Here is a 24,116-nt window from a genome sequence, read left to right as displayed (position 1 = left end):
AAACTGCTTTGTTTCATGCTGTAAAGAAAGAAAGCGTAAAAATGGTGGAAAAACTAATCGAGTGTGGTGCTGATGTCAATGCTACCAATAAAGATGGCAAAACTGCTTTGTTTCATGCTGTAAAGAAAGAAAGCGTAAAAATGGTGGAAAAACTAATCGAGGGTGGTGCTGATGTGAATGCTACCAATAAAGATGGCAAAACTGCTTTGTTTCATGCTGTAAAGAAAGAAAGCGTAAAAATGGTCGAAAAATTAATCGAGTGTGGTGCTAATGTCAATGCTACCAATAAAGATGGCAAAACTGCTTTGTTTCATGCTGTAAAGAAAGAAAGCGTAAAAATGGTCGAAAAACTAATCGAGTGTGGTGCTGATGTCAATGCTACCAATAAAGATGGCAAAACTGCTTTGTTTTATGCTGTAAAGAAAGAAAATGTAAAAATGGTCGAAAAACTAATCGAGTGTGGTGCTGATGTCAATGCTGCCAATAAAGATGGCAAAACTGCTTTGTTTCATGCTGTAAAGAAAGAAAGCGTAAAAATGGTCGAAAAATTAATCGAGTGTGGTGCTAATGTCAATGCTACCAATAAAGATGGCTACACTGTTTTGCTTTATGCTGTATGGTATGGAAATGAAAAAATAGTGGAAAAACTAATCGAGTGTGGTGCTGATGTCAACGCTACCAATAAAGATGGCTCGACTGCTTTGTTTTATGCTGTACAGAATGAAAATGGAAAAATGGTGGAAAAACTAATCGAGTGTGTTTCTGATATCAATGCAATCAATGAAGATGGCAAAACCGCTTTGTTTTATGCTGTAGAGAAAGAAAATGAAAAAATAGTGGAAACACTAATCGAGGGAGGTGCTGATGTCAATGCAAGCAATAAAGATGGCTACACTGTTTTGCTTTATGCTGTATGGAATGAAAATGAAAAAATAGTGGAAAAACTAATCGAGGGTGGTGCTGATGTCAATGCAAGCAATATAGATGGCTCGACTGCTTTGTTTTATGCTGTAGAGAAAGAAAGTGAAATAATGCTGGAAAAACTAATACGTTATGCTGCTGATGTCAATGCTACAGATAAAGTTGGTAGAACTACTTTTTTTTATGCTGTTCAACAAAGGAACAATGAAAATATCTTTCGTGCATTGATTGATGCTCATGCTGATGTCAACATAACTAATGATGAGGGGAAAACTGCTTTGATTTATGCTGTTCAAAAAAACAATGAAAGTGAAGGTAGTGCATTGATTGATGCTGGTGCTGATGTCAACATTACTGATAATGACGGGAAAACCGCTTTGTTTTTTGTAAACAGTCGTGATAAAGCCTGTCTCATGGCACGTGTGCTGGTAGAGGATGGAGGTGCTCAAGTGGATGTGAGAGATCGTTATGGCAGAACGCCACTGTTCTACGCTATGACACAATCACTTTCCCTTGCGAGGTATTTAATTGACAAAGGAGCCACTTTATATCTCAATGAGAATTGCAGTGTTTTGACATTTTTTATCGAGAGATGCATCTTCTGTTCATCAGAAAAAACTCCAAACATACAAGATGGACTCGATCTTCTGACTGAACGCAAAGAAGTGGAAAGAAACACGATTTTGGGAGCAATAGCGAGTGTTGCATTCTGTAAAGCGCTGTACTTGAAGCCTGGTTCTTGTGATATCGACGTGGATTCTCTTTCTCATCTAATGAGGATAGCAAATGAAAATGCTTCAAATTCTAAGCTTTTTCAAGTCAATTTTCCTGTGGGGAAAATCAAAACCATAAGTGAGATCTCCACCATGATCCATGAAGACAGCCACGATAAACAACTGATTGAGTCCGGAGCAGCAGTTGAAGTGATTCGACGTCTTATTGAATTGGGTGCCAACCCTAACACCACAGATTTAGATGGCAACAGTGCTCTTCACCATGCAACTCAGCTAGCTTTTCATGGTGTAACACGAGACTCTGTCATGGCATTATTTTTACAGCTAAAGAAGTTTAATGCATTGTTCCACATAACGAATCAGCAAAACGAAACGCCACTTTTATATTGTTTATCCAAGACAATCGAAAAGGTGTCCAGAAGGGAAGAACCTTGGCCAGCTTTCAAGACACAAGGAGCTGTCTGTCGTTTCCTGGTAGAACATGGATCAAGTGTTGAAGCAAAAACTACGAGTGGAGAGAGTGTGTTACACTTGACCATAAAAATTCTTGACCATGGCTATTTCGAACGTAATAGCGAATTAAGAAAAGACATTTCTGATGTTACCCTAGAGCTACTGGAAATAATTGCAGGTTCCAACCCAAACACCAAAGATTCAGATGGAAACACCTGTCTTCACCATGCAACTCAACTAGCATTTTATGGTGTAACACAAGAGTCTGTCATAAAAATATGCAAACAGCTCGAGAAGTTTAATGCGTCTTTCCATATAACGAATCACCAAGACGAAACACCGCTTTTGTATTGTCTTACCAGGACAATCGAGAAGGTGTCGAGAGAGGAAGAACCTTGGCCAGCTGTCCAAACACAAGCAGCTGTCTGTCGATTCCTGGTGGAACATGGATCGGGTGTTAAAACAAAAACTGGGAGTGGAGAGACTGTGTTACACTTGGCCATAAAACTTCTTCACCATGGCTTTTTCAAACGTAATAGTCAATCGAGAAAAGACGTTTCTGATGTTGCCCTAGAGCTAATGGAAGTATTTGTTGATGCATTCAAGAGACACGAAGTATCTACCAATACCCAAGATAACTCTGGAAACTCTCCACTTCATCTTTGGGCAAAGCTCAAATTAGCACCAGGACAAAATTACTCCAGCGATATTAGTGGAGGACATACCTTCCGAGGACTTTTGCAAATAATTTTGGACCATTTCAGAGAAACCAAAGAACTACTGTATGTCAAAAATGAAAATGGGGAAACACCTCTACATCTCTGTAGAACTTGGACTGCTGTTGAACTTTTGCTCGATGCTGGAGCGAACCCTAACGATGAGGATTCATCTGGACATACACCTCTCCTTGTTGCAGCAAGGAAAAACGAGTCTGTTGAAAATCGAGGTTCATTATATCCAGACATTTTGCCAGATCCCGAAACGTTCTGGACAAATGTCCTTAAGAAAGGCCTGGATCCTTGGTCGGTTGACATACGCGATGAATCTGTTTTGAGTGTACTACTGGAATCAGAATCTCATGATCTTGCTAGAGCTCTCGTTCACGTTGCATGTAACGACCTCAAGGTTCGGTCTTGTCCCTTAATTTTGTTTTCTCTTTTGACTCTAATTTGCAAAGACAAATTACCTAATGCACACTGGAAAAAAGATGCCGCTGAAATGATTCTGGTTTCGTCTAAATGCCCAGTGAATGGATATGCAAAAGAAGATTCTCCACTTCATTATTGTTGTAGAAATATTGTAGAAGCATCAAAGACCTTAGCTATTGATGAGATCAAAACGACCGTTCATTGGAGTATGGTTAAACTGTTACGTTCATTTGGAGCCGATTACCGAATCACTGATGCGACAGATCAGTCGTGCTTAGACATAGCAGAGAAGTGTCCTGCACTCAAAGATCTTTTGATGGAGCCTATTGATCTTGATAGACATCCCGTGCTCATTGAACCCTGGAAATCGGTTTCTAAGACGCATGAACGCTATCTGGCTAAGGTAGCAAGGCATCTCGAAAGCGAACATGTGGAATCATACTGGTACCACAAAGACCATTTGGCATTCGGTTCATTTGGTGCTGTATTTGCAGGAATCAATGAGAAAGATGGAAGAGAAGTGGCCATCAAACGTATTGAGAAGATACGTATGCAACGCCCAGAAGACAAACGAGAAATAAAACATCTCACTGCTCTTGCAGACTGCGAGCAAGTCGTCCGCTATTTGTGCTTTTATGAAGATAAACACTTTTCTTATATTGTCTTGGAACTGATGGAGGGAAATGTTGAGCAGTTCCTTAATACTGCAATACAAATGGAAACTAAAGTCTCGCTTTGCCAAGATATAGTTCAAGGACTGAAATTCTTACACGATCAAAACATCCTTCATCGAGATCTCAAGGCAACCAACATTCTTTATAAAACGACTCCTAAACTATGCTTGAAAATTGCCGACTTTGGTCTCAGCCGTCGTATGGATACCAATAGCTCAAGCACCTCAGTGTATGGATCTAATGTTGGTACGAGATGTTGGATTGCTCCAGAAGTGCTAACCTCTAAAAAACCTCATTCCAAGTCATCTGATGTGTTTGCCTGTGGTCTCCTTCTTCATTACATTTTGTCAGCGAAAACACATCCATTTGCCCCCAGAATAGGGGCACTGCAACACGAGATTGAAGTCAACATACAAAATGACAACATGGAAGGATGGGATGACTCTCTGTGCCCTGAAGCAGCTGATCTCCTTAAAGCAATGCTTGATGGAGATAAAAGCAAACGGCCATCTGCAGATAAAGCATTGGATCATCTTTTTTTCTGGGCAAAGAAGAAAAAGCTAGATCTGCTCGTAGCTGTTGGCAATCAACCAGAATTTGAATCCCCACGTGCTAAGAGGCCTCCTCCTTTAACTTTAGTAGAGACTGACTTGGAGACAAGCTTTGGTACCATAGTCAAGTATGGAGATTGGAATGACCCAGGTTATGTACACATGCCTGCCATTTACACTAAAATGACAACAAGAAGAACATACCAAACGAACCCTGTAGTAGAGTTGGTACGTTTCATACGAAATGCTAACGCACATGTGACTGCATTACCAAAGCCAATTCGAGATCAGTTGCTGAAAGACTTTGTGTTCTTTGAATATTTTCCAAATCTTGTGATGGAAGTCTACAAGGCTGTAACCACTAATGGATGGGATCAGACGAGAGAAGAGATTAAGCAAGTATTAAGGGGATGATTTGGAGTTAACACAAGGTATGATTATTTTAATAATTAGACGATTGTTGTCCCTCGTTTGATTTCACTTTTGGGGTTTGGGAATTGGGGTGTGGATAAACCATAGAGTTTCTAATGCAGCAGAAATGAAAAATCAGACCCTAATCTCCATCTGACGACCCTAATGGTTTTGTGACCCCTTTTGCTGCTGTAGGTTTTATGACCCCTTAAAACCACGCCCAGGCCTACTCCCATCACCACAAAACGACCTTTCCCTAATAGAGCGTTTTCACTCACGTGACAAGGCAGCCATATTGGTGTACCAAACAATACTTTCTGCACAGTTTTTGCATAAAAATAGAGTTCAACAATAGAATTCCCCAAGGATAGGAAATATATTGCTCTGGTACACCAACATGGCCGCTGTGACGTCATGTAAAAACGCTCTATAGTGCCTACAATCCCTCTTTTTCAAAAGAATCACTGAACCATGTCAACTGTATCACACTTGTTTTACTTTTCAGGATCACAGAATGAACTACCACAAGAACCGCACTAAAAAAGTGATAAAAATATTTAGACAATAAACTATATAACACTGACTATAATCAAAGACTAGATCAAAGTCAGCTGATACAAGAGACCAGTATACAGATAGTATATTGTTAATAATGTTAAGACAAGTGTACCATTAGACAATCAACACTGACTAGAATCAAACGAAGTCTGTACAAGACTATAGATCAAGGTCAGTTGATACAAGAGACCAGTATACAGATAGAATAGTGTTAATAAGGTTAAGACAAGGGTACATTAGACAATCAACACTGACTAGAATCAAAACCAGGTGCAAGACTATATCAAGATCAGCTGATACAAGAGACCAGTATACAGATAGAATAGTGTTGATAATGTTAAGACAAGGGTACATTAGACAATCAACACTGACTAGAATCAAAGCCTGTACAAGACTAGATCAAGGTCAGTTGATACAAGAGACCAGTATACAAATAGAATAGTGTTAATAATGTTAAGACAAGGGTACCATAAGACAATAACCTGGTGTCAATCAAAACGGTTGAAATGTAAGACGACTTTTGGAACCGAAGTAGACTATTATTAGCTGGAGGGAAATCCCCTAATTCAGTTCCTGTTGAGCTCGTATCAGCATGTTCCAGAATGTTTTGCTTAAATTAAGTGTTGATGCATTATATTTTAACTATTATAGACTATTCTTAGATTACATCCATGTAAACATTATCCATCTTGCCATGTTTATGTGCACAAATAAAAATCGTAAGGTAGCAAGAACTAGTATCTGTTTCCAAGGATCAAAAGATCCATTATCACATGATTGAACAAGCCTTGGCATGTCTTGAGTAATGCGTGACCCAAATACCTTTCCTTGCTCACTCACGGTTACGTTTAATAGTTAGTATATATAGAAGCAAAACCAAAGAGATCAAGATTGTAGACAACGGGAAACAACTTGGATAAGACGAAAGCAACGATCTCTCTTGCCGTAGCTGCCTTCGTTACGATAAACTATTCTCGTAACACTGTGATAGTGTTTGGTTTTGATACGCCACATTCGGAAAATGACTCAACTGTAAATTTTGCATTTTGTTCTCTTACACTGTATTAATCATTCTTAGGTTAAAGCAAAGTATGGGTCGAGTTAGATTTGCAGTGCATGTTGGAATTGTTTGTAGGGTAGAAATAGACTCCCTCTTGGAAATAAGTATCCCAAAACAAGTTGCTCAATGCAATGCCATCTCGACCCAGTCTTTTACTCAACCTCGGAATGGCTATAATCAACGAAGGTAAAAACTACAAGGAAAAAGCGTGAGAAAGAGAAGAAATTGTAATGAAAAGAGTATACAGTTTAACTGCGTCACGTTTACCATTTAGGTTCTGCTCAAAAAAATATTGCGTGAAAATATTTTTATTATCCTAAAATTAAACACAGATTAAATAGCCGGAAAATCTGTGACATATGACCTTCTTTCTGCTGGACTTGGTTCAGGCAGATTATATTGCAACTACGCAGTTTCACTTTGAGGAATTAATGCCTTGATGCAAAATATGATGAAACTATACTAAGTTAGTGCACGTAAAAACCACTCTTTGGTAAAACTGTCTGTCCTAATAGAGAAACGACATCTGAAGGACCATGAAAACTTCATTATAAACGCAAAACGAAAGCTCAAATATCTTCCAAGGCGTTCACTTAAGTACACAACTCGAGCACTTTGTCTTAAGGAAATAATGGCTTGATGCAAGATCTGATGCAACTGGACTAAGTTAGTGCTCGTAAAGACCACTATTATCATTTTGGCAAGCTGCCTTTCCAGTGTGTGTAGAAACGACATCAAAAGGATCTTAAAACTCCATTGATTAACGCAAAAGGAACTGCTCAAACATCTCCCAAGATGTGACTTGAGTACAAAACTACAAACATTAGGATTCATTGTACGTCTCTCTTCTCCGAAACAACAAGTAAAGACCGTCTCAGAACGGATGCGATTGTGAACTTAGAAAAAACAGGTCAAAGCTACTTTACTTTAAAAAAAGAACAAAGCAAGTAAGTAACCAAGTTGGGATTCAGGCAAGCAGCGAAGAAGAAGAAGAAAAAAAAAAAAAAGAAAAAAAAAAAGAAGAACAGAGCTAGCAAGCAACCAAGCAAGTTAATAACGGTATTTGTTTTATGTTTTTATAGGGTAAAACAAGTATAATAGTCTAATAGATTCTGAATGAGTAAAGCTGTATCCCTCACGATAATGAGATGATATTCTAGAAAGATGGTGCCAAGCAGCTCGATTAATGATGGTAATAGACATGGGTGGAGTGCCAAAACTGCACGACACGAAAGAGGGTTTATTTATGCTCGTATTCAGTGTTCTTACCTGATGACAGAGTCTCCTTTTCTTTTTCTTTTGCTGCATCGGCATCGGTCATCTTTTCTGTTGCGCATGTGCGAGCGTTACTATGCTACTAATGAAATTTGAAATAGTGGACTCATTAATAGTCAGCAGTTATCGTAAGAAGATATGCTCACTGGTATTGCGGGCTCAATGCAGCAGTCTTTCTGGTTGTCATGCGCAGAGGTGTTCAACTAAAAAAAAAACGATTTCAAAACCGCTTTTTCGTCCACATTCATGGACGGCGGTTAGATCAAATAATTTAACGGATCGGGGCAGATATTTCTATTTTTCTCCCTCTCCCCGAAAACAAAGGATAAAAAAAAGGAGCCTCTGGCAGCAGGGAATTAATGTTCCAACCTTTCCCATGAAGATGGCAAAAAATAAAGTTTGTTTATTAATATATATGTCCTTGAAAAAACATAAAGTTCTTAAGAAAACTTCTTTAAGGACGATGATTCCCTGAGTTCCAAGGTAAAGCGAGATGCAAATGCCTTTAATAATACCATGATCACCGAGGAAATAAGGAAAGAAATTGCGGTTTTAGACGTTCGGGTTTCTAGGTCACAGAAGCGTAAACAACGAAAGCATTCACAAACTAGCTCTTATTAGCATGCATGAAATGAAAATATGGTTTATAGGTAATACCATGGCACATAGTGATTAAATTTCCCTGAATAACGAGGGAAAATTTGTGGAATAAAACAAAAATAGATTTCAATATATCTTACGACTGAGCATGCGCAGATGTGAGAACGCGTCCCACATGGAAATCGTGCAGTAATTTCATAAGTAGGATACGTTGTAATCGATTCAGTTCCAGGGGCATTGAGTTGTCCCTTAGGGAGACGAATCATTGTCTTCTAAATTTCCCTCATGCATAGAACATGAGGGGAATTTAGAAGACAAGGAAATCCTTTGTCTTTTACTAAATTTCATTTAATATATGGGACAGGTACCCTACGAGCAGAATCTCCTTTTAACTCCCTCGCAGGGTACTTTTTTTACTGCTTCAACTTTCAAATTTTCACAAGCGGAAATTTGGTCGCTCATCAGTGCCTTGGAGTGGAGTTATTAGCACCAAAGGAGGGTTCTTAGGGTATCGACTAGTCGGTTTGGATCTATTGCTTGAAGATATTTGATCTTCGGAGTTACAAGCTGGATAATAAGTGACTTTCCGTGGCCTGTCGGCAGCGAAACAAACGTATCTTTGACATCCATAAAACTTTCTAGAGATTTCCTTTGATGAATAGTTGGTTGAAATTGATTTTTATTTGATAAAACGTGATTTAGAGCGCTTTCGAAACTACACTTTGACATACGACGTGGGATTAATTTTGGTCATCGGCCATATTTTTTTAAACAGACTCGCGCATCAAAACCAGTTTAAACCAGTATGAAACCTGAAATTATGCATCTCATTATCCAGATTCTTGGATTACGGCAATACCTCGGGAAAATTTGTAAAAGTCCCTCGTTATTCGGGGAAGTTTCATCACTTATAATACACTCAACAAAATTACTCGACTCTGATTGGTCGAGAGGAATACAATTATAGCGTTAATTGTACTCCGTAGGAGTACCGAATTACTTCGTAGGAGTACAAACATTAACATGGCTTTTTGCTTGGAATGTAAAATTATTTTCTATCATTTTGTACTTAAAGACATATAAATGAAATTTTAAAGCCCTAAGAACTAATCTTTTTTATGGATTTCAGTTGCGCGATGGACTGAAAATCGGCCGCCAAATAGACAAAGATGAACGGCGTCGCTTCGCATTCTTTTCTGAAATTTTGTTGAGTGAACTGTAAACAAAAAATCGCACGATCTTCTCGTAATGTTTTGAAAGTTCTTTAATTGCACTCGCCTAAAGGCTCATGCAATTACAAGAACTTTCAAAACATTACTCGTGTCTATTAATTTCCAAATTGTACTCGAGATCGTACGATTTCCTATACTAATTTTCCTCGTGCCATGGTATAACTTATAAAAAAACAGTCGACAAGAAGCCACAAGGTGTGCCGTTTGAGCAGATTTTTTTGACTGTGTTTCTATAAAATATTACCAACTTACTCCTAGAAGTTTCTTTAGAATTATGCTTCCGACAATTTCAGTTCAGCTGGTCTTTTTGAATAAATGTTACGCGGCTTTTTATGCTGAAAATGGCTCCAAAAATCTTTAAGAACTTTCTTCCCAAGTCGTCTACCCACCCCTTTTGTTTTCACCAAAAAGGTGCCGAGTTCAACATTCAAATGGATTTTTTTCTTCTTTCCTTGGTATGATTGGTCAGAAAGTTGACGTTATGATGTATCTTTTGTGATTGGCTCAATTCAGATGTTGACAAAAATAGTGCAAATTGAAGAAACAGATTGCAGGATTTGACAATGATTACTAAATGAATATAATTAAAGAGAAAATGTCTGGTTGTTTTGTTTGACGACAGGTGTGAATACAACTGCTATCATGTGAAGTACAAACTACACGTGCTACATCACATCGACAAGGAAAAGAATATATGCTCACAACTAATACAAATGTGCAACGTATCACTCTACATCAACAAAACTTAAGCAAGATATTAAGATTACTCACTGTCACCGCCGATTCTTAAAAACTGCAATATGGCAGAAGGCATTACTGACTGCAGTGATGACGAATTTAACAAAACTCTATTTGACGCTATTGAGAATGGACAAGAAGGATTGGTAGAAAAACTAATCCAGTGTTTTGCTGATGTCAATGTTACCGACGAAAGTGGCAGAACTGCTTTGTTTTATGCTATAGAGAAAGAAAATGAAAAAATAGTGGAAAAACTGGTCCAGTCTGGTGTTGATGTCAATGTAGCCAATAAAGATGGCAACACTGTTTTGTTTCATGCTGTAAAGAAAGGAAAAGAAAAAATGGTGGAAAAACTAATTGAGTGTGGTGCTGATGTCAATGCCGCCGATGAATATGGCCAAGCTGCTTTGTTTTGTGCTGTACAGAAAGAAAATAAACAAATGGTTGAAAAACTAATCCAGTCTGGTGCTGATATGAATGCAACCAATAAAGATGGCAAAACTGCTTTGTTTTGTGCTGTATGGAAAGAAAATGAGGAAATGGTGGAAATTCTAATCAATTGTGGTGCTGATGTCAATACAGCCGATGAATATGGCCAAACTGCTTCGTTTTATGCTGTTGACAAAGGAAATGAAAAAATGGTGGAAGAACTAATCAATTTTGGTGCTGATGTTAATGCTACCGATGAAGATGGCTCAACTGCTTTGTTTTTTGCTGTAAATGAAGAAGTGGTCCAAAAACTAATCGAATATGGTGCTGATATTAATACTACCGATGAAGATGGCGAAAGTGCTTTGTTTTATGCTGTAGAGAAAGAAAGCGAAAAAATAGTGGAAGCACTAATCGAGTGTGGTGCTGATGTCAATGCTACCAATAAAGATGGCAAAACTGCTTTGTTTCATGCTGTAAAGAAAGAAAGCGTAAAAATGGTCGAAAACCTAATCGAGGGTGGTGCTAATGTCAATGCTACCAATAAAGATGGCAAAACTGTTTTGCTTTATGCTGTATGGAATGAAAATGAAAAAATAGTGGAAAAACTAATCGAGTGTGGTGCTGATGTCAACGCTACCAATAAAGATGGCTCGACAGCTTTGATTTATGCTGTACAGAATGAAAATGGAAAAATGGTGGAAAAACTAATCGAGTGTGATTCTGATATCAATGCAATCAATGAAGATGGCAAAACCGCTTTGTTTTATGCTGTAGAGAAAGAAAATGAAAAAATAGTGGAAAAACTAATCGAGGGTGGTGCTGATGTCAATGCTACCAATAAAGATGGCTCGACTGCTCTGTTTTATGCTGTATGGAATGAAAATGAAAAAATAGTGGAAAAACTGATCCAGTCTGGTGCTGATATCAATGTAGCCAATAAAGATGGCAACACTCTTTTGTTTCATGCTGTGCAGAAAGAAAGTGAGGAGATGATGAAAAAACTAATCGAGTGTGATTCTGATATCAATGCAATCAATGAAGATGGCAAAACCGCTTTGTTTTATGCTGTAGAGAAAGAAAATGAAAAAATAGTGGAAAAACTAATTGAGTGTGGTGTTGATGTCAATGCCGCCGATGAATATGGCCAAGCTGCTTTGTTTTGTGCTGTACAGAAAGAAAATAAACAAATGGTTGAAAAACTAATCCAGTCTGGTGCTGATATGAATGCAACCAATAAAGATGGCAAAACTGCTTTGTTTTGTGCTGTATGGAAAGAAAATGAGGAAATGGTGGAAATTCTAATCAATTGTGGTGCTGATGTCAATACAGCCGATGAATATGGCCAAACTGCTTCGTTTTATGCTGTTGACAAAGGAAATGAAAAAATGGTGGAAGAACTAATCAATTTTGGTGCTGATGTTAATGCTACCGATGAAGATGGCTCAACTGCTTTGTTTTTTGCTGTAAATGAAGAAGTGGTCCAAAAACTAAGCCAGTGTGGTGCTGATGTTAATGCTGCCAATAAGTATGGAAAAACGGCTTTGTTTTTTGCTGTAAATGAAGAAGTGGTCCAAAAACTAACCCATTGTGGTGCTGATATTAATGCAACCAATAAATATGGCTCGACTGCTTTGTTTTTTGCTGTAAATGAAGAAGTGGTCCAAAAACTAATCGAATATGGTGCTGATATTAATACTACCGATGAAGATGGCGAAAGTGCTTTGTTTTATGCTGTAGAGAAAGAAAGCGAAAAAATAGTGGAAGCACTAATCGAGTGTGGTGCTGATGTCAATGCTACCAATAAAGATGGCAAAACTGCTTTGTTTCATGCTGTAAAGAAAGAAAGCGTAAAAATGGTCGAAAACCTAATCGAGGGTGGTGCTAATGTCAATGCTACCAATAAAGATGGCAAAACTGTTTTGCTTTATGCTGTATGGAATGAAAATGAAAAAATAGTGGAAAAACTAATCGAGTGTGGTGCTGATGTCAACGCTACCAATAAAGATGGCTCGACAGCTTTGATTTATGCTGTACAGAATGAAAATGGAAAAATGGTGGAAAAACTAATCGAGTGTGATTCTGATATCAATGCAATCAATGAAGATGGCAAAACCGCTTTGTTTTATGCTGTAGAGAAAGAAAATGAAAAAATAGTGGAAAAACTAATCGAGGGTGGTGCTGATGTCAATGCTACCAATAAAGATGGCTCGACTGCTCTGTTTTATGCTGTATGGAATGAAAATGAAAAAATAGTGGAAAAACTGGTCCAGTCTGGTGCTGATATCAATGTAGCCAATAAAGATGGCAACACTCTTTTGTTTCATGCTGTGCAGAAAGAAAGTGAGGAGATGATGAAAAAACTAATCGAGTGTGATTCTGATATCAATGCAATCAATGAAGATGGCAAAACCGCTTTGTTTTATGCTGTAGAGAAAGAAAATGAAAAAATAGTGGAAAAACTAATTGAGTGTGGTGTTGATGTCAATGCCGCCGATGAATATGGCCAAGCTGCTTTGTTTTGTGCTGTACAGAAAGAAAATAAACAAATGGTTGAAAAACTAATCCAGTCTGGTGCTGATATGAATGCAACCAATAAAGATGGCAAAACTGCTTTGTTTTGTGCTGTATGGAAAGAAAATGAGGAAATGGTGGAAATACTAATCAATTGTGGTGCTGATGTCAATACAGCCGATGAATATGGCCAAACTGCTTCGTTTTATGCTGTTGACAAAGGAAATGAAAAAATGGTGGAAGAACTAATCAATTTTGGTGCTGATGTTAATGCTACCGATGAAGATGGCTCAACTGCTTTGTTTTTTGCTGTAAATGAAGAAGTGGTCCAAAAACTAAGCCAGTGTGGTGCTGATGTTAATGCTGCCAATAAGTATGGAAAAACGGCTTTGTTTTTTGCTGTAAATGAAGAAGTGGTCCAAAAACTAACCCATTGTGGTGCTGATATTAATGCAACCAATAAATATGGCTCGACTGCTTTGTTTTTTGCTGTAAATGAAGAAGTGGTCCAAAAACTAATCGAATATGGTGCTGATATTAATACTACCGATGAAGATGGCGAAAGTGCTTTGTTTTATGCTGTAGAGAAAGAAAGCGAAAAAATAGTGGAAGCACTAATCGAGTGTGGTGCTGATGTCAATGCTACCAATAAAGATGGCAAAACTGCTTTGTTTCATGCTGTAAAGAAAGAAAGCGTAAAAATGGTCGAAAACCTAATCGAGGGTGGTGCTAATGTCAATGCTACCAATAAATATGGCGAAACCCCTTTGTTTTATGCTGTAAACGAAGAAAGCGAAAAAATGGTGGGAAAACTAATCCAGTGTGGTGCTGATGTTAATGCAGTCGATGAACATGGCCAAACTGTTTTGTTTTATGCTGTACAGAAAGAAAATGAAAAAATGGTTGAAAATTTAATCAATTGTGGTGCTGTTGTCAATGCCGTCGATCTAAATGGCCAAACTGCTTTGTTTTATGCTGTACAGAAAGAAAATGAAATAATAATAGAAAAACTAATCGAGTGTGGTGCTGATGTCAACGCTACCAATAAAGATGGCTCGACAGCTTTGATTTATGCTGTACAGAATGAAAATGGAAAAATGGTGGAAAAACTAATCGAGTGTGATTCTGATATCAATGCAATCAATGAAGATGGCAAAACCGCTTTGTTTTATGCTGTAGAGAAAGAAAATGAAAAAATAGTGGAAAAACTAATCGAGGGTGGTGCTGATGTCAATGCTACCAATAAAGATGGCTCGACTGCTCTGTTTTATGCTGTATGGAATGAAAATGAAAAAATAGTGGAAAAACTGGTCCAGTCTGGTGCTGATATCAATGTAGCCAATAAAGATGGCAACACTCTTTTGTTTCATGCTGTGCAGAAAGAAAGTGAGGAGATGATGAAAAAACTAATCGAGTGTGATTCTGATATCAATGCAATCAATGAAGATGGCAAAACCGCTTTGTTTTATGCTATAGAGAAAGAAAATGAAAAAATAGTGGAAAAACTAATTGAGTGTGGTGCTGATGTCAATGCCGCCGATGAATATGGCCAAGCTGCTTTGTTTTGTGCTGTACAGAAAGAAAATAAACAAATGGTTGAAAAACTAATCCAGTCTGGTGCTGATATGAATGCAACCAATAAAGATGGCAAAACTGCTTTGTTTTGTGCTGTATGGAAAGAAAATGAGGAAATGGTGGAAATACTAATCAATTGTGGTGCTGATGTCAATACAGCCGATGAATATGGCCAAACTGCTTCGTTTTATGCTGTAAATGAAAAAGTGGTCCAAAACCTAATCGAGTGTGGTGCTGTTAATGCTACCGATAAAGAAGGCAAAACGGCTTTGTTTTATGCTGTAAATGAAAAAGTGGTCCAAAAACTAATTGAGTGTGGTGCTGATGTTAATACTACCGACAAATACGACCAAACTGCTTTGTTTAATGATGTAAATGGAGAGGTGGTCCAAACATTAATCGAGTGTGGTGCCGATATTAATGCAACCAATAAACTAGGCTTGACTGCTTTGTCTTTTGCAGTACTGAATGAAAATGAAGAAGTGGTGGACAAACTAATGCAGTGTGGTGCTGATGTTAATGCTGCCAATAAATATGGCAAAACTGCTTTGTTTTATGCTGTAAATGAAGAAGTGGTCCAAAAACTAATCGAGTGTGGTGCTGATGTTAATACTACCGATGAAGATGGCAAAACTGCTTTGTTTTATGCTGTAAATGAAAAAGTGGTCCAAAAACTAATTGAGTGTGGTGCTGATGTCAATGCAACCAATAAATATGGTGAAACCGCTTTGTCATATTTTGTAAACAAAGGCAGTGAAAAAATAGTGGAAAAACTAATCGAGTGTGGTGCTGATGTTAATGCTACCAATAAATATGGTGCAACTCCTTTGTTTTATGCTGTAAATGAAAAAGTAGTCCGAAAACTAATTGAGTGTGGTGCTGATGTTAATGCAACCTATGAATATGGCAAAACTGCTTTGTTATATGCTGTAAACAAAGGCAGAGAAAAAATAGTGGAAAAACTAATCGAGTGTGGTGCTGATGTTAATGCTACCGATGAAGATGGCTCGACTGCTTTGTTTTATGCTGTAAATGAAAAAGTGGTCCAAAAACTAATTGAGTGTGATGCTGATGTTAATACTACCGATGAAGATGGCGAAACTGCATTGTTTAATGTTGTAAATGAAGAAGTGGTCCAAACATTAATCGAGTGTGGTGCCGATATTAATGCAACCAATAAACTTGGCTCGACTGCTTTGTCTTTTGCAGTACTGAATGAAAATGAAGAAGTGGTGGAAAAACTAATCCAGTGTGGTGCTGATGTCAATGCAGTCGATAAATATGGCCAAACTGATTTGTTTCATGCTATAAAGACAGAAAATGCAAAAATAGTTGAAAAACTAATCCAGTCCGGTTCTGATGTTAATGCAACCAATAGACATGGGGCAACGGCTTTGTTTCTTGCTGTAGAGAAAGAAAATGAAACACTGGTGGAAAAACTAATCCAGTGTGGTGCTGATGTCAATACTACCAATAAATATGACAAAACTCCTTTGTTTTTTGCTGTAGAGAAAGGCAATGAAAAAATAGTGAAAAAACTAATCGAGTGTGGTGCTGATGTCAATGCTACTAAAGATGGCAAAACGGTTTTGTTTCATGCTGTTAAACAAAGTAATGAAAGCATGGTTCGTTCATTGATTGGGGCTGGTGCTGATGTCAACATAACTGATGAAGAGGGGAAAACTGCTTTGTTTTATGTTATATATCGTAACCCTTTGGAGTGTACCACTGTGGCTCGTACACTGTTAAAAAATGGAGGTGCTCAAGTGGATGCGAAAGATCGTTATGGCAGAACGCCACTGTTCTAAGCTATGACACAATCGCTTTCCCTTGCGAGGTATTTTCTTGACAAAGGAGCCACTTTACATCTCAATGAGAATTGCAGTGTTTTGACATTTTTTATTGAGAATTGTATCTTCAATTTATCACAAAAAACATCAAACCTGCAAGATGGACTCAATCTCCTGTCTGACTGCAAAGAGGTGGAAAGAAACACAATTTTGGGAGCTATAGCGAGTGTTGCATTCTGTAAAACGCTTTACTTCAGGCCTGGTTCTTGTGATATTGACGTGGGTTATCTTTCTCAGCTAATGAGGATAGCAAATGAAAATGCTTCAAACTTTAAGTTTTTTCAAGTCAAGTTTCCTGTGGGGAAAATCAAAACCATAAGTGAGATCTCCACCATGATCCATGAAGACAGCAACGATAAACAACGGATTGAGTCCGGAGCAGCAGTTGAAGTGTTTCGACGTCTTATCAAATTGGGTGCCAACCCAAACACCACAGATTCAGATGGCAACACTGCTCTTCACTATGCAACTCAACTAGCATTTCATTGTGTAACACGAGAAACTGTCATGGAAATATGTGAACAGCTAGAAAAGTTTAATGTATCGTTCCACATAACGAATCACCAAAACGAAACGCCACTTTTATATTGTCTAGCCAGGACAATCGAGAAGGTATCCATAGAGGAAGAACCTTGGTCAGCTGTCAAGACACAAGCAGCTGTCTGTCGATTCCTGGTAGAACATGGATCCAGTGTTGAAGCAAAAACTGGCAGTGGAGAGACTGTGTTACACTTGATCATAAGACTTCTTCAACATGGCTTTTTGAAACGTAATAGTCAATCGAGAAAGGACGTTTCTGATGTTGCCCTAGAGCTACTGGAAGTATTTGTTGATGCATTCAAGAGAGGAGGAGTTTCTATGAATACCTAAGATGAACATGGAAACACATCACTTCATCTTTGGGCAAAGCTGAAATTAGCACCAAGACAAAATTACTCCAGTAATATTAGTGGAGGACATACCTTCCGAGGCCTTTTGAAAATGATTTTGGACCATTTCAGAGAAAACAAAAAACTACTGCATGTCAAAAATGAAAATGGGGAAACACCTCTACATCTCTGCACAACATGGACTGCTGTTGAACTTTTGCTGGATGCTGGAGCGAACCCAAACGATGTGGATTCATCTGGACGTTCAACTCTTCTTGTTGCAGCTGCAAACATGAAGCCTCTTCTAAATCCTGGATATTTTTACCCAGATGTCTTAGAACAACCAAAAGATTTTTGGAAAACGGTCTTTCTTGATAAAGGTCTTGATCCGTGGACTGTTGACAAACATGGTGAATCTGTGATGAGTATTTTGATTGCAGCAGAATCCTTCGACCTTGCAAAAGGCATGATTGAATTTGTGTGTGAAGACAACAATCACCTTGATTCTGGTTATGATATCATCTTTTCTCTTCTTTGTGTCGTATGCAAAGACAAATCAACAAGTGCTCAAGAGAAAATTAACCTTGTTCAAATCATCTTACAATCAAGAAAGTGTTTGGTGTTAGGAAGGAATGGAGAAGATTCACCACTCCATTTCTGCTGCAGAAATATCGTCAGGAATGCACATGATGTCGATGATGTCCACTGGGCGATTGCTGAAAATCTTCTCCTATACGAAGCTGACTATAGCATTCCCGATTCCAGTGGTCAGTCCTGTTTGGACATAGCAGAAGGATGCCCTCAACTTAAACAACTATTCCTGAAGCCGATAGATATTGATAAAATTCCCTTACTGATTAAATCATGGAAATCGATTTCAAAGATGAAAAAAGACAAACTGGCCAAAGTAGCAAGAGGAAGGCAAAGCACGTATATAAAACCGTACTGGTACCACAAAGACTATTTGGCAAGCGGGGCATTTGGTGCTGTGTTTGCAGGCATACACGAGAAAGATGGAAGAGAGGTGGCCATCAAACGTATTGAGAAGATACGTATGCAGCGACCAGAAGACAAACGAGAAATAACAAATCTCACTGCTCTTGCAGACTGCGAACAAGTTGTTCGTTATTTGTTCTTCTTTGAAGACGAAAACTTTTCTTACATTATCTTGGAACTGATGGAGGGAAATCTTGACAAGTTCCTTAATACTGCAACGAAAATGGAAATTAAAGTCTCGCTCTGCCAAGATATAGTTCAAGGACTGAAATTCCTACACTATCAAAGCATCGTTCATCGAGATCTCAAGCCAAGCAACATTCTTCATAAAACTCATCCCAAACTATGCTTGAAAATTGCCGACTTTGGTCTCAGCCGTCGTATGGATACCAATAGCTCAAGCACCTCAGTGTATGGATCTAATGTTGGTACGAGATGTTGGATTGCTCCAGAAGTGCTAACCTCTAAAAAACCTCATTCCAAGTCATCTGATGTGTTTGCCTGTGGTCTCCTTCTTCATTACATTTTGTCAATGAAAAAACATCCGTTTGCCCCCCGAATAGGTGCACTGCAACACGAGATTGAAGTCAATATATTGAATGGCAACATGGAAGGATGGGATGACTCTCTGTGCCCTGAAGTAGCTGATCTCCTTAAAGCAATGCTTGATGGAGATAAAAGCAAACGGCCATCTGCAGATAAAGCATTGGATCATCTTTTTTTCTGGGCAAGGAAGAAAAAGCTTGATCTGCTCGTAGCTGTTGGCAATCAACCAGAATTTGAATATCCTCGTGCTGGGAGATCAGTTGTTATGTCTGCTGTTGAGACTGAGTTGGAAGCACGGTTTGGTACCATAGTGAAGCATGTGAAATGGAATTACCCAGGTAATGCACATATGCCTGATATTTACAAGGAAATGCGTAAAAAGAGAAAGTATGATACTCACTCTGTCGTAGAGTTGGTGCGCCTTATACGAAATGCTTACGCACATGTGACTGCATTACCAAAGTCAATTCAAGATCAGTTGCTGAAACAGTTTGTGTTCTTGGAATATTTTCCAAATCTTGTGATGGAAGTCTACAAGGCTGTAACCACTCATGGATGGGATCAGACGAGAGAAGAGATTAAGTGTGCATTAAAGTGAGCGTTCACAAGACAAGGTTAGCCAATACACGGGAACATTACACGGACATAATAAACAAGGTACTCATGGGTGGGATCAGACGAGAGAAGAGAAGCAGTACACAGTAAGCGTTCACAAGATAAGATAGTAGAATAGATGCTATTTTCTGATGTATATCCACAAAATATATTATATATCGATTATATATTATATATATATTGTATATCGATAGGACTTGAACACTGATAAAGAGACGCACGTCTGGAAACGTATGTTTTGTAGACATATTTTAAGCACTTATAAATCATATGTTTTATATATACAGCTATTTCAAAAAGTTTGAATATGTAATACTGAATGGTGCATTCCAAGAGCGAAGTGCATTGTGGGTCATAGTGACATTGCCTAAAGAAGAATTAATAATAATTATTTTTTCTATTCTTAGTGTATTTCATCTGAAACAATATTATACTAACGACATTACTTTTTATTTCAAATTAACGACACCTACAGTGCCCTTTGGTCCTCGGAATGCACTATTTAATCTTGTTCTAGATATTGCTCATTAGAGAGCAATTATTGGCATTTGCAGGACCTCTCTTTAAAACACTTCGGTAATGAATGCTTCTTGAATATATTCTTGTTCTTAATATAGCGGAGCCCCATACTTTACAAAATGGTAAACCATCGAGTTGATTTTTCATGGTTTGGCTGACGTCACTTCCGTCCGTCCGTCCGGGCGTGTACACAACACAGGAATCCCGCTTGATATCAAAGCAAAACTACTCACAAATGCGGCTCTCAAATGCACAGATCAAAAAATCGTTATAGACCAAAAACAATTAAAAAAACACTTTCATGTAGTCAAAGATGTATCAAGAAGTGTTCTTCAAGAATTCAGGTGTGTGTTTTTTAGCAAACAATCGTATATATATATATATATATTTTTTTTTTTTGACAAGCATTTTTCTCGACGAATCGAGAAATCAAAGACTTTCTCTCAAAACTTTTTATATTTCTATTGATAAGATTAATTTACTTTAATGCTGGAGGAAATATAACATGAAGAGCATATTATAACAAATATTCGTCCTTTATTTAGCTTTGTAAATCTTTAACAATTCGGTTGTTTTTAACCAGCTATCGTATGTTTTTCGTTCAAGAAAAAGCTTTGTTCGCCTCCTCGCAAAACAAAGAAGACTCTTAGATATCTTTCTACACGGATAATTTATTTAGTCATTAAATGATATATAAATTTTTACCAAATATTCAACTGTTTATTAAGCTGTTCGAGCAAGTATGATTATGAAAATCAGCTTAAATTTGTGTTGTTGAAAGATGTTATTGTATAAAGACCTACCAGACTTTCACTCTAAAAAGCTAAAAAATATTCAAAAACATTTACAAACGCCAATTTACTGCCAAAGAAATGAGTCATTTTGTATTTTGCATTGCCTTTTGCATTATTTTTTATTTTGTCTCAGTTGTTCTTGTCAACTGTTTAAATGAATGTAAGCTCTGTTTTTTTAAGTAAACCTCATTTTTTGCTCACCTTAAGCAGTTTTCAATTCTGTTTTTTGGTCTTGATTTGTCCTAATTTTCGATCTCAATGAAAGACATCCGAAGTAAATTTCACTAAACTTGATATTGTATTGGATTATCTGTAGTTAGCTTTCGTTTTTCTTTAAGTAAAAGAGATTCAAAGCCTAAAACTGTCGGCCTTGGAAAACTTTTTGTCGAAGAATCTTCCAAGAACAAAACTAGCCCCTGGGGGTGGTGGTAAGCTGTGTACAAAATTCCTAAGTGGGAGAGTATACTCGCGCAAAAAAAAACAAAAAAAACAACAACAACAACAAAAAAAAAACCGATGTAGTGCATTTTGATTCGATTTCACTGCATGGTTTTTATTATGGGAGAAATTATCATCATTTCGAATAAAAAATTATTGAAGATTTTTTCCCCGATCTTATTTTTACCTTTCAGTTTCATTCAAATTGTTCTCCCTGTGACTTCCGTATCGGGAGCTCCGCTTTTAGGCTATGCCTAAATATATATATTATCATTTTATACTAAAACCGTTCAATGATAATTTATGTTAACCAATGCCCTGAGATTCTATAGAGAGAGAGTAATCTAATAAGTGTGCAAGGCACACTCCAGTCACTTTGTTTAGTTATTTTATCGTAACAGACGGAGTAAGTTTAGGCACAACAGAAGCAGATTTAGCACAGAGTCGAATTGGTGCCTTGCAAATTTTTTTACCTGGAAACTGAAAACGTTGCCTTTCCTATCTTATCCTATATTGATCGTACAATTTGTGAAAAACCTGCTTGGTTGGTCTTGGTAAGAGTAGTCGCACTGTAAACATCTATAGCATAAAAACTAATATTAAAACACACCAGATTTACATACCTCTATTGTTGATAGCCAGTCTCCTAGATCAAACTGCATGGGTTGTTTGGTTTTCTTTGCTTCCTGAGGTACTTGTTTAGTGTTGCCATCATAGTCCTTTGTCTTCTTCTTCTTCTTTTTCTTCTTCTTTTTACTCGGACCTTCATTCTCATCGTGGTCTTGTTTATCTGGTGTTGTACTGGAGTACTTTTCATTGGGTAAGTTTCTTGATGGTTGGGTCTATCATAGAGAATGGTTAGGTATTAGGTAAATTGATAGAATGAATGCAAAGAGTAGACAGAGAAATAGGAAGGAAGGAAGGCAGGAAAAGAAGATACAAGGGATAGGAGGGAGGGAAGAAGGCGGCCATGTAAGGAATAAGGAGGCAGAAAGGAAATAGTTAGGTTTAGGTAAATTGATAGAATGAATGCAAAGAGTAGACAGAGAAATAGGAAGGAAGGAAGGCAAAGGAAAGAAGATACACAGGATAGGAGGGAGGGAAGAAGGTGACCATGTAAGGAATAAGGAGGCAGAAAGGAACCACAAGATAGGAAGTCAAGTAAGGAGAGAGGTATGTACGCAGGTGGTGATGAGGGGGCGAGGAAGTAGTGCATAAAGGGAGACAGGAAAGGAGGAAAGAAGCAATGCATGAAAAGTGGCAGAAAAGTACACTGCATAACAGGGGCGGATCCAGGGGGTGCCCACCCACCCCTGGTTCAACTTTGTACCCCTACTTCGAAGTAACCAATACTTCTAAGGGGTGCAACCCCCCCCCCCCCCCCCCGAGTTAACTTTGTGCGAAGCACCCCTCCCTGAACAAAATTCTGGATCCGCCTAGCATAAGATGTTAGCAGGGGAAGGGAAAGGAAGGTAAGTAAGGAGGGAGGTAGGGAGACACGCATAAAAGGGATGTCAGGAAGGAGGGAGGGGCATGCAGGAAAAAGGGGGAGTGAAGCAACAAAGGAATGAGGAAAGTAGTTTGGGAAGGAAGGAGGGGACCAGAAAGGAGAGGCAGCCACAAGAAAGGGAATGCTATAAAAAGGATTGAGGAGGCAGGAAGGAAAATAGGAAATGAGGAGGGAGGGAAAGGGGGAAGGGGAAAGGGAAGGGAAGGGGAAGGCAAAGGCAAGCAGGGAGGTGAGCAAAATGATAGGGAGGAAAAAGGCTAAAGAAAATTAATGCTGTGTAAAGAGAACAAGGGAGAGGTCAGGAAGGGAAAGAGTGAATGAGGAAGGAAGGAATGGAGGGAACCTATCCTTCCATCATGACAAGACCTCAAGGTCAAAAACTTGTAACCAACCTACCTTGGGCTTTGGCATGGCCTTCAATACAGCACTGTAAGATAAAATGGGAATTCTACTCCCACCTGACAAACAGTCACTGGCCAGAGAAGTACTTGATGCTTTACTTGACGCTTGTAAGTCAGGGAATTCATCATCACCTTCATGAAGTTCAAATTCATGATCTTGGGGAACTGCTACCTCCTCATGGGGTAAATTCCTCTCATTGTTCTTTTTTAGCAAAAGTTCTATCTCTTTTTAATTTTGTTCGGTTTTTATTATCTTTACAATTTTTACCTTTTTCGGATCTTTCTCTCGAATAGTTTTGTTGGTTTTGCTTTCAGATTCAATACCTACACTACTATTTTTTAAGAAAGCTTTGCTCTTTCCTTCATAATCTTTACTTTGTCTGCTTAAATCTTTTGTTGCAATTATAATTTCTGGAGTAATTTCTTTATCTTCAAAAAGCTTCAAAAGTCTTTCTTTTCTGTTCATTATTGTCCATTTTGTTTTTCTTTCTCCTCATTTCTTATTCTTTTCCATTTTTCCAGTTGAGGTTGAGAATTCACACAGTATTCTTATCATCTCTTTCATTCTTTTTTTTAACTTTGCAACCAATTGGTTCTCAAATCCTCCTTTTTTCTCTCAAATTATTTCCAGAATCCTTTTGTTTATCCATTATATTTTGATTTCCCACAATTCTGCCGCTGAACTCCCTCCCTTTCAGCAGTCAA

General features: G+C 38.1%; 1 protein-coding gene and 1 pseudogene across 1 annotated transcript; both read left to right on the top strand.

The window, feature by feature from the left end:
• The first annotated feature begins 41 nt into the window (after positions 1 to 41).
• Positions 42 to 16,681, top strand: LOC148913362 (uncharacterized). Its single transcript, XM_089026062.1, has 2 exons — positions 42 to 4,884; positions 10,380 to 16,681. Exons 1-2 carry the CDS (start codon positions 42 to 44, stop codon positions 16,679 to 16,681), a joined length of 11,145 nt encoding a protein of 3,714 aa, XP_088882188.1.
• Positions 16,682 to 16,684: 3 nt separating this feature from the next.
• LOC116307904 (uncharacterized) lies at positions 16,685 to 22,120 on the top strand (annotated as a pseudogene).
• Positions 22,121 to 24,116: the final 1,996 nt, after the last annotated feature.

The sequence above is a fragment of the Actinia tenebrosa genome, unplaced genomic scaffold (genome assembly GCF_029948245.1).
Source record: "Actinia tenebrosa isolate PJP-AT-01 unplaced genomic scaffold, QUT_ActTen_1.0 PGA_scaffold0__85_contigs__length_37466705, whole genome shotgun sequence".
In the NCBI taxonomy this organism is placed as follows: Eukaryota; Metazoa; Cnidaria; class Anthozoa; order Actiniaria; family Actiniidae; genus Actinia; species Actinia tenebrosa.
Note: the sequence above shows the minus strand (reverse complement) of the source record. Positions and strands in the feature narration are given on the sequence as shown.

Coding starts and splice junctions, on each gene's coding strand:
- LOC148913362 (XM_089026062.1), top strand. CDS start 42: ATGGTGGAAAAACTAATCGAGTGTGGTGCTGATGTCAATGCTACCAAT. Junction 4,885..10,379: donor AGAAGAGATTAAGCAAGTAT/TAAGGGGATGAT, acceptor CAAGATATTAAG/ATTACTCACTGTCACCGCCG.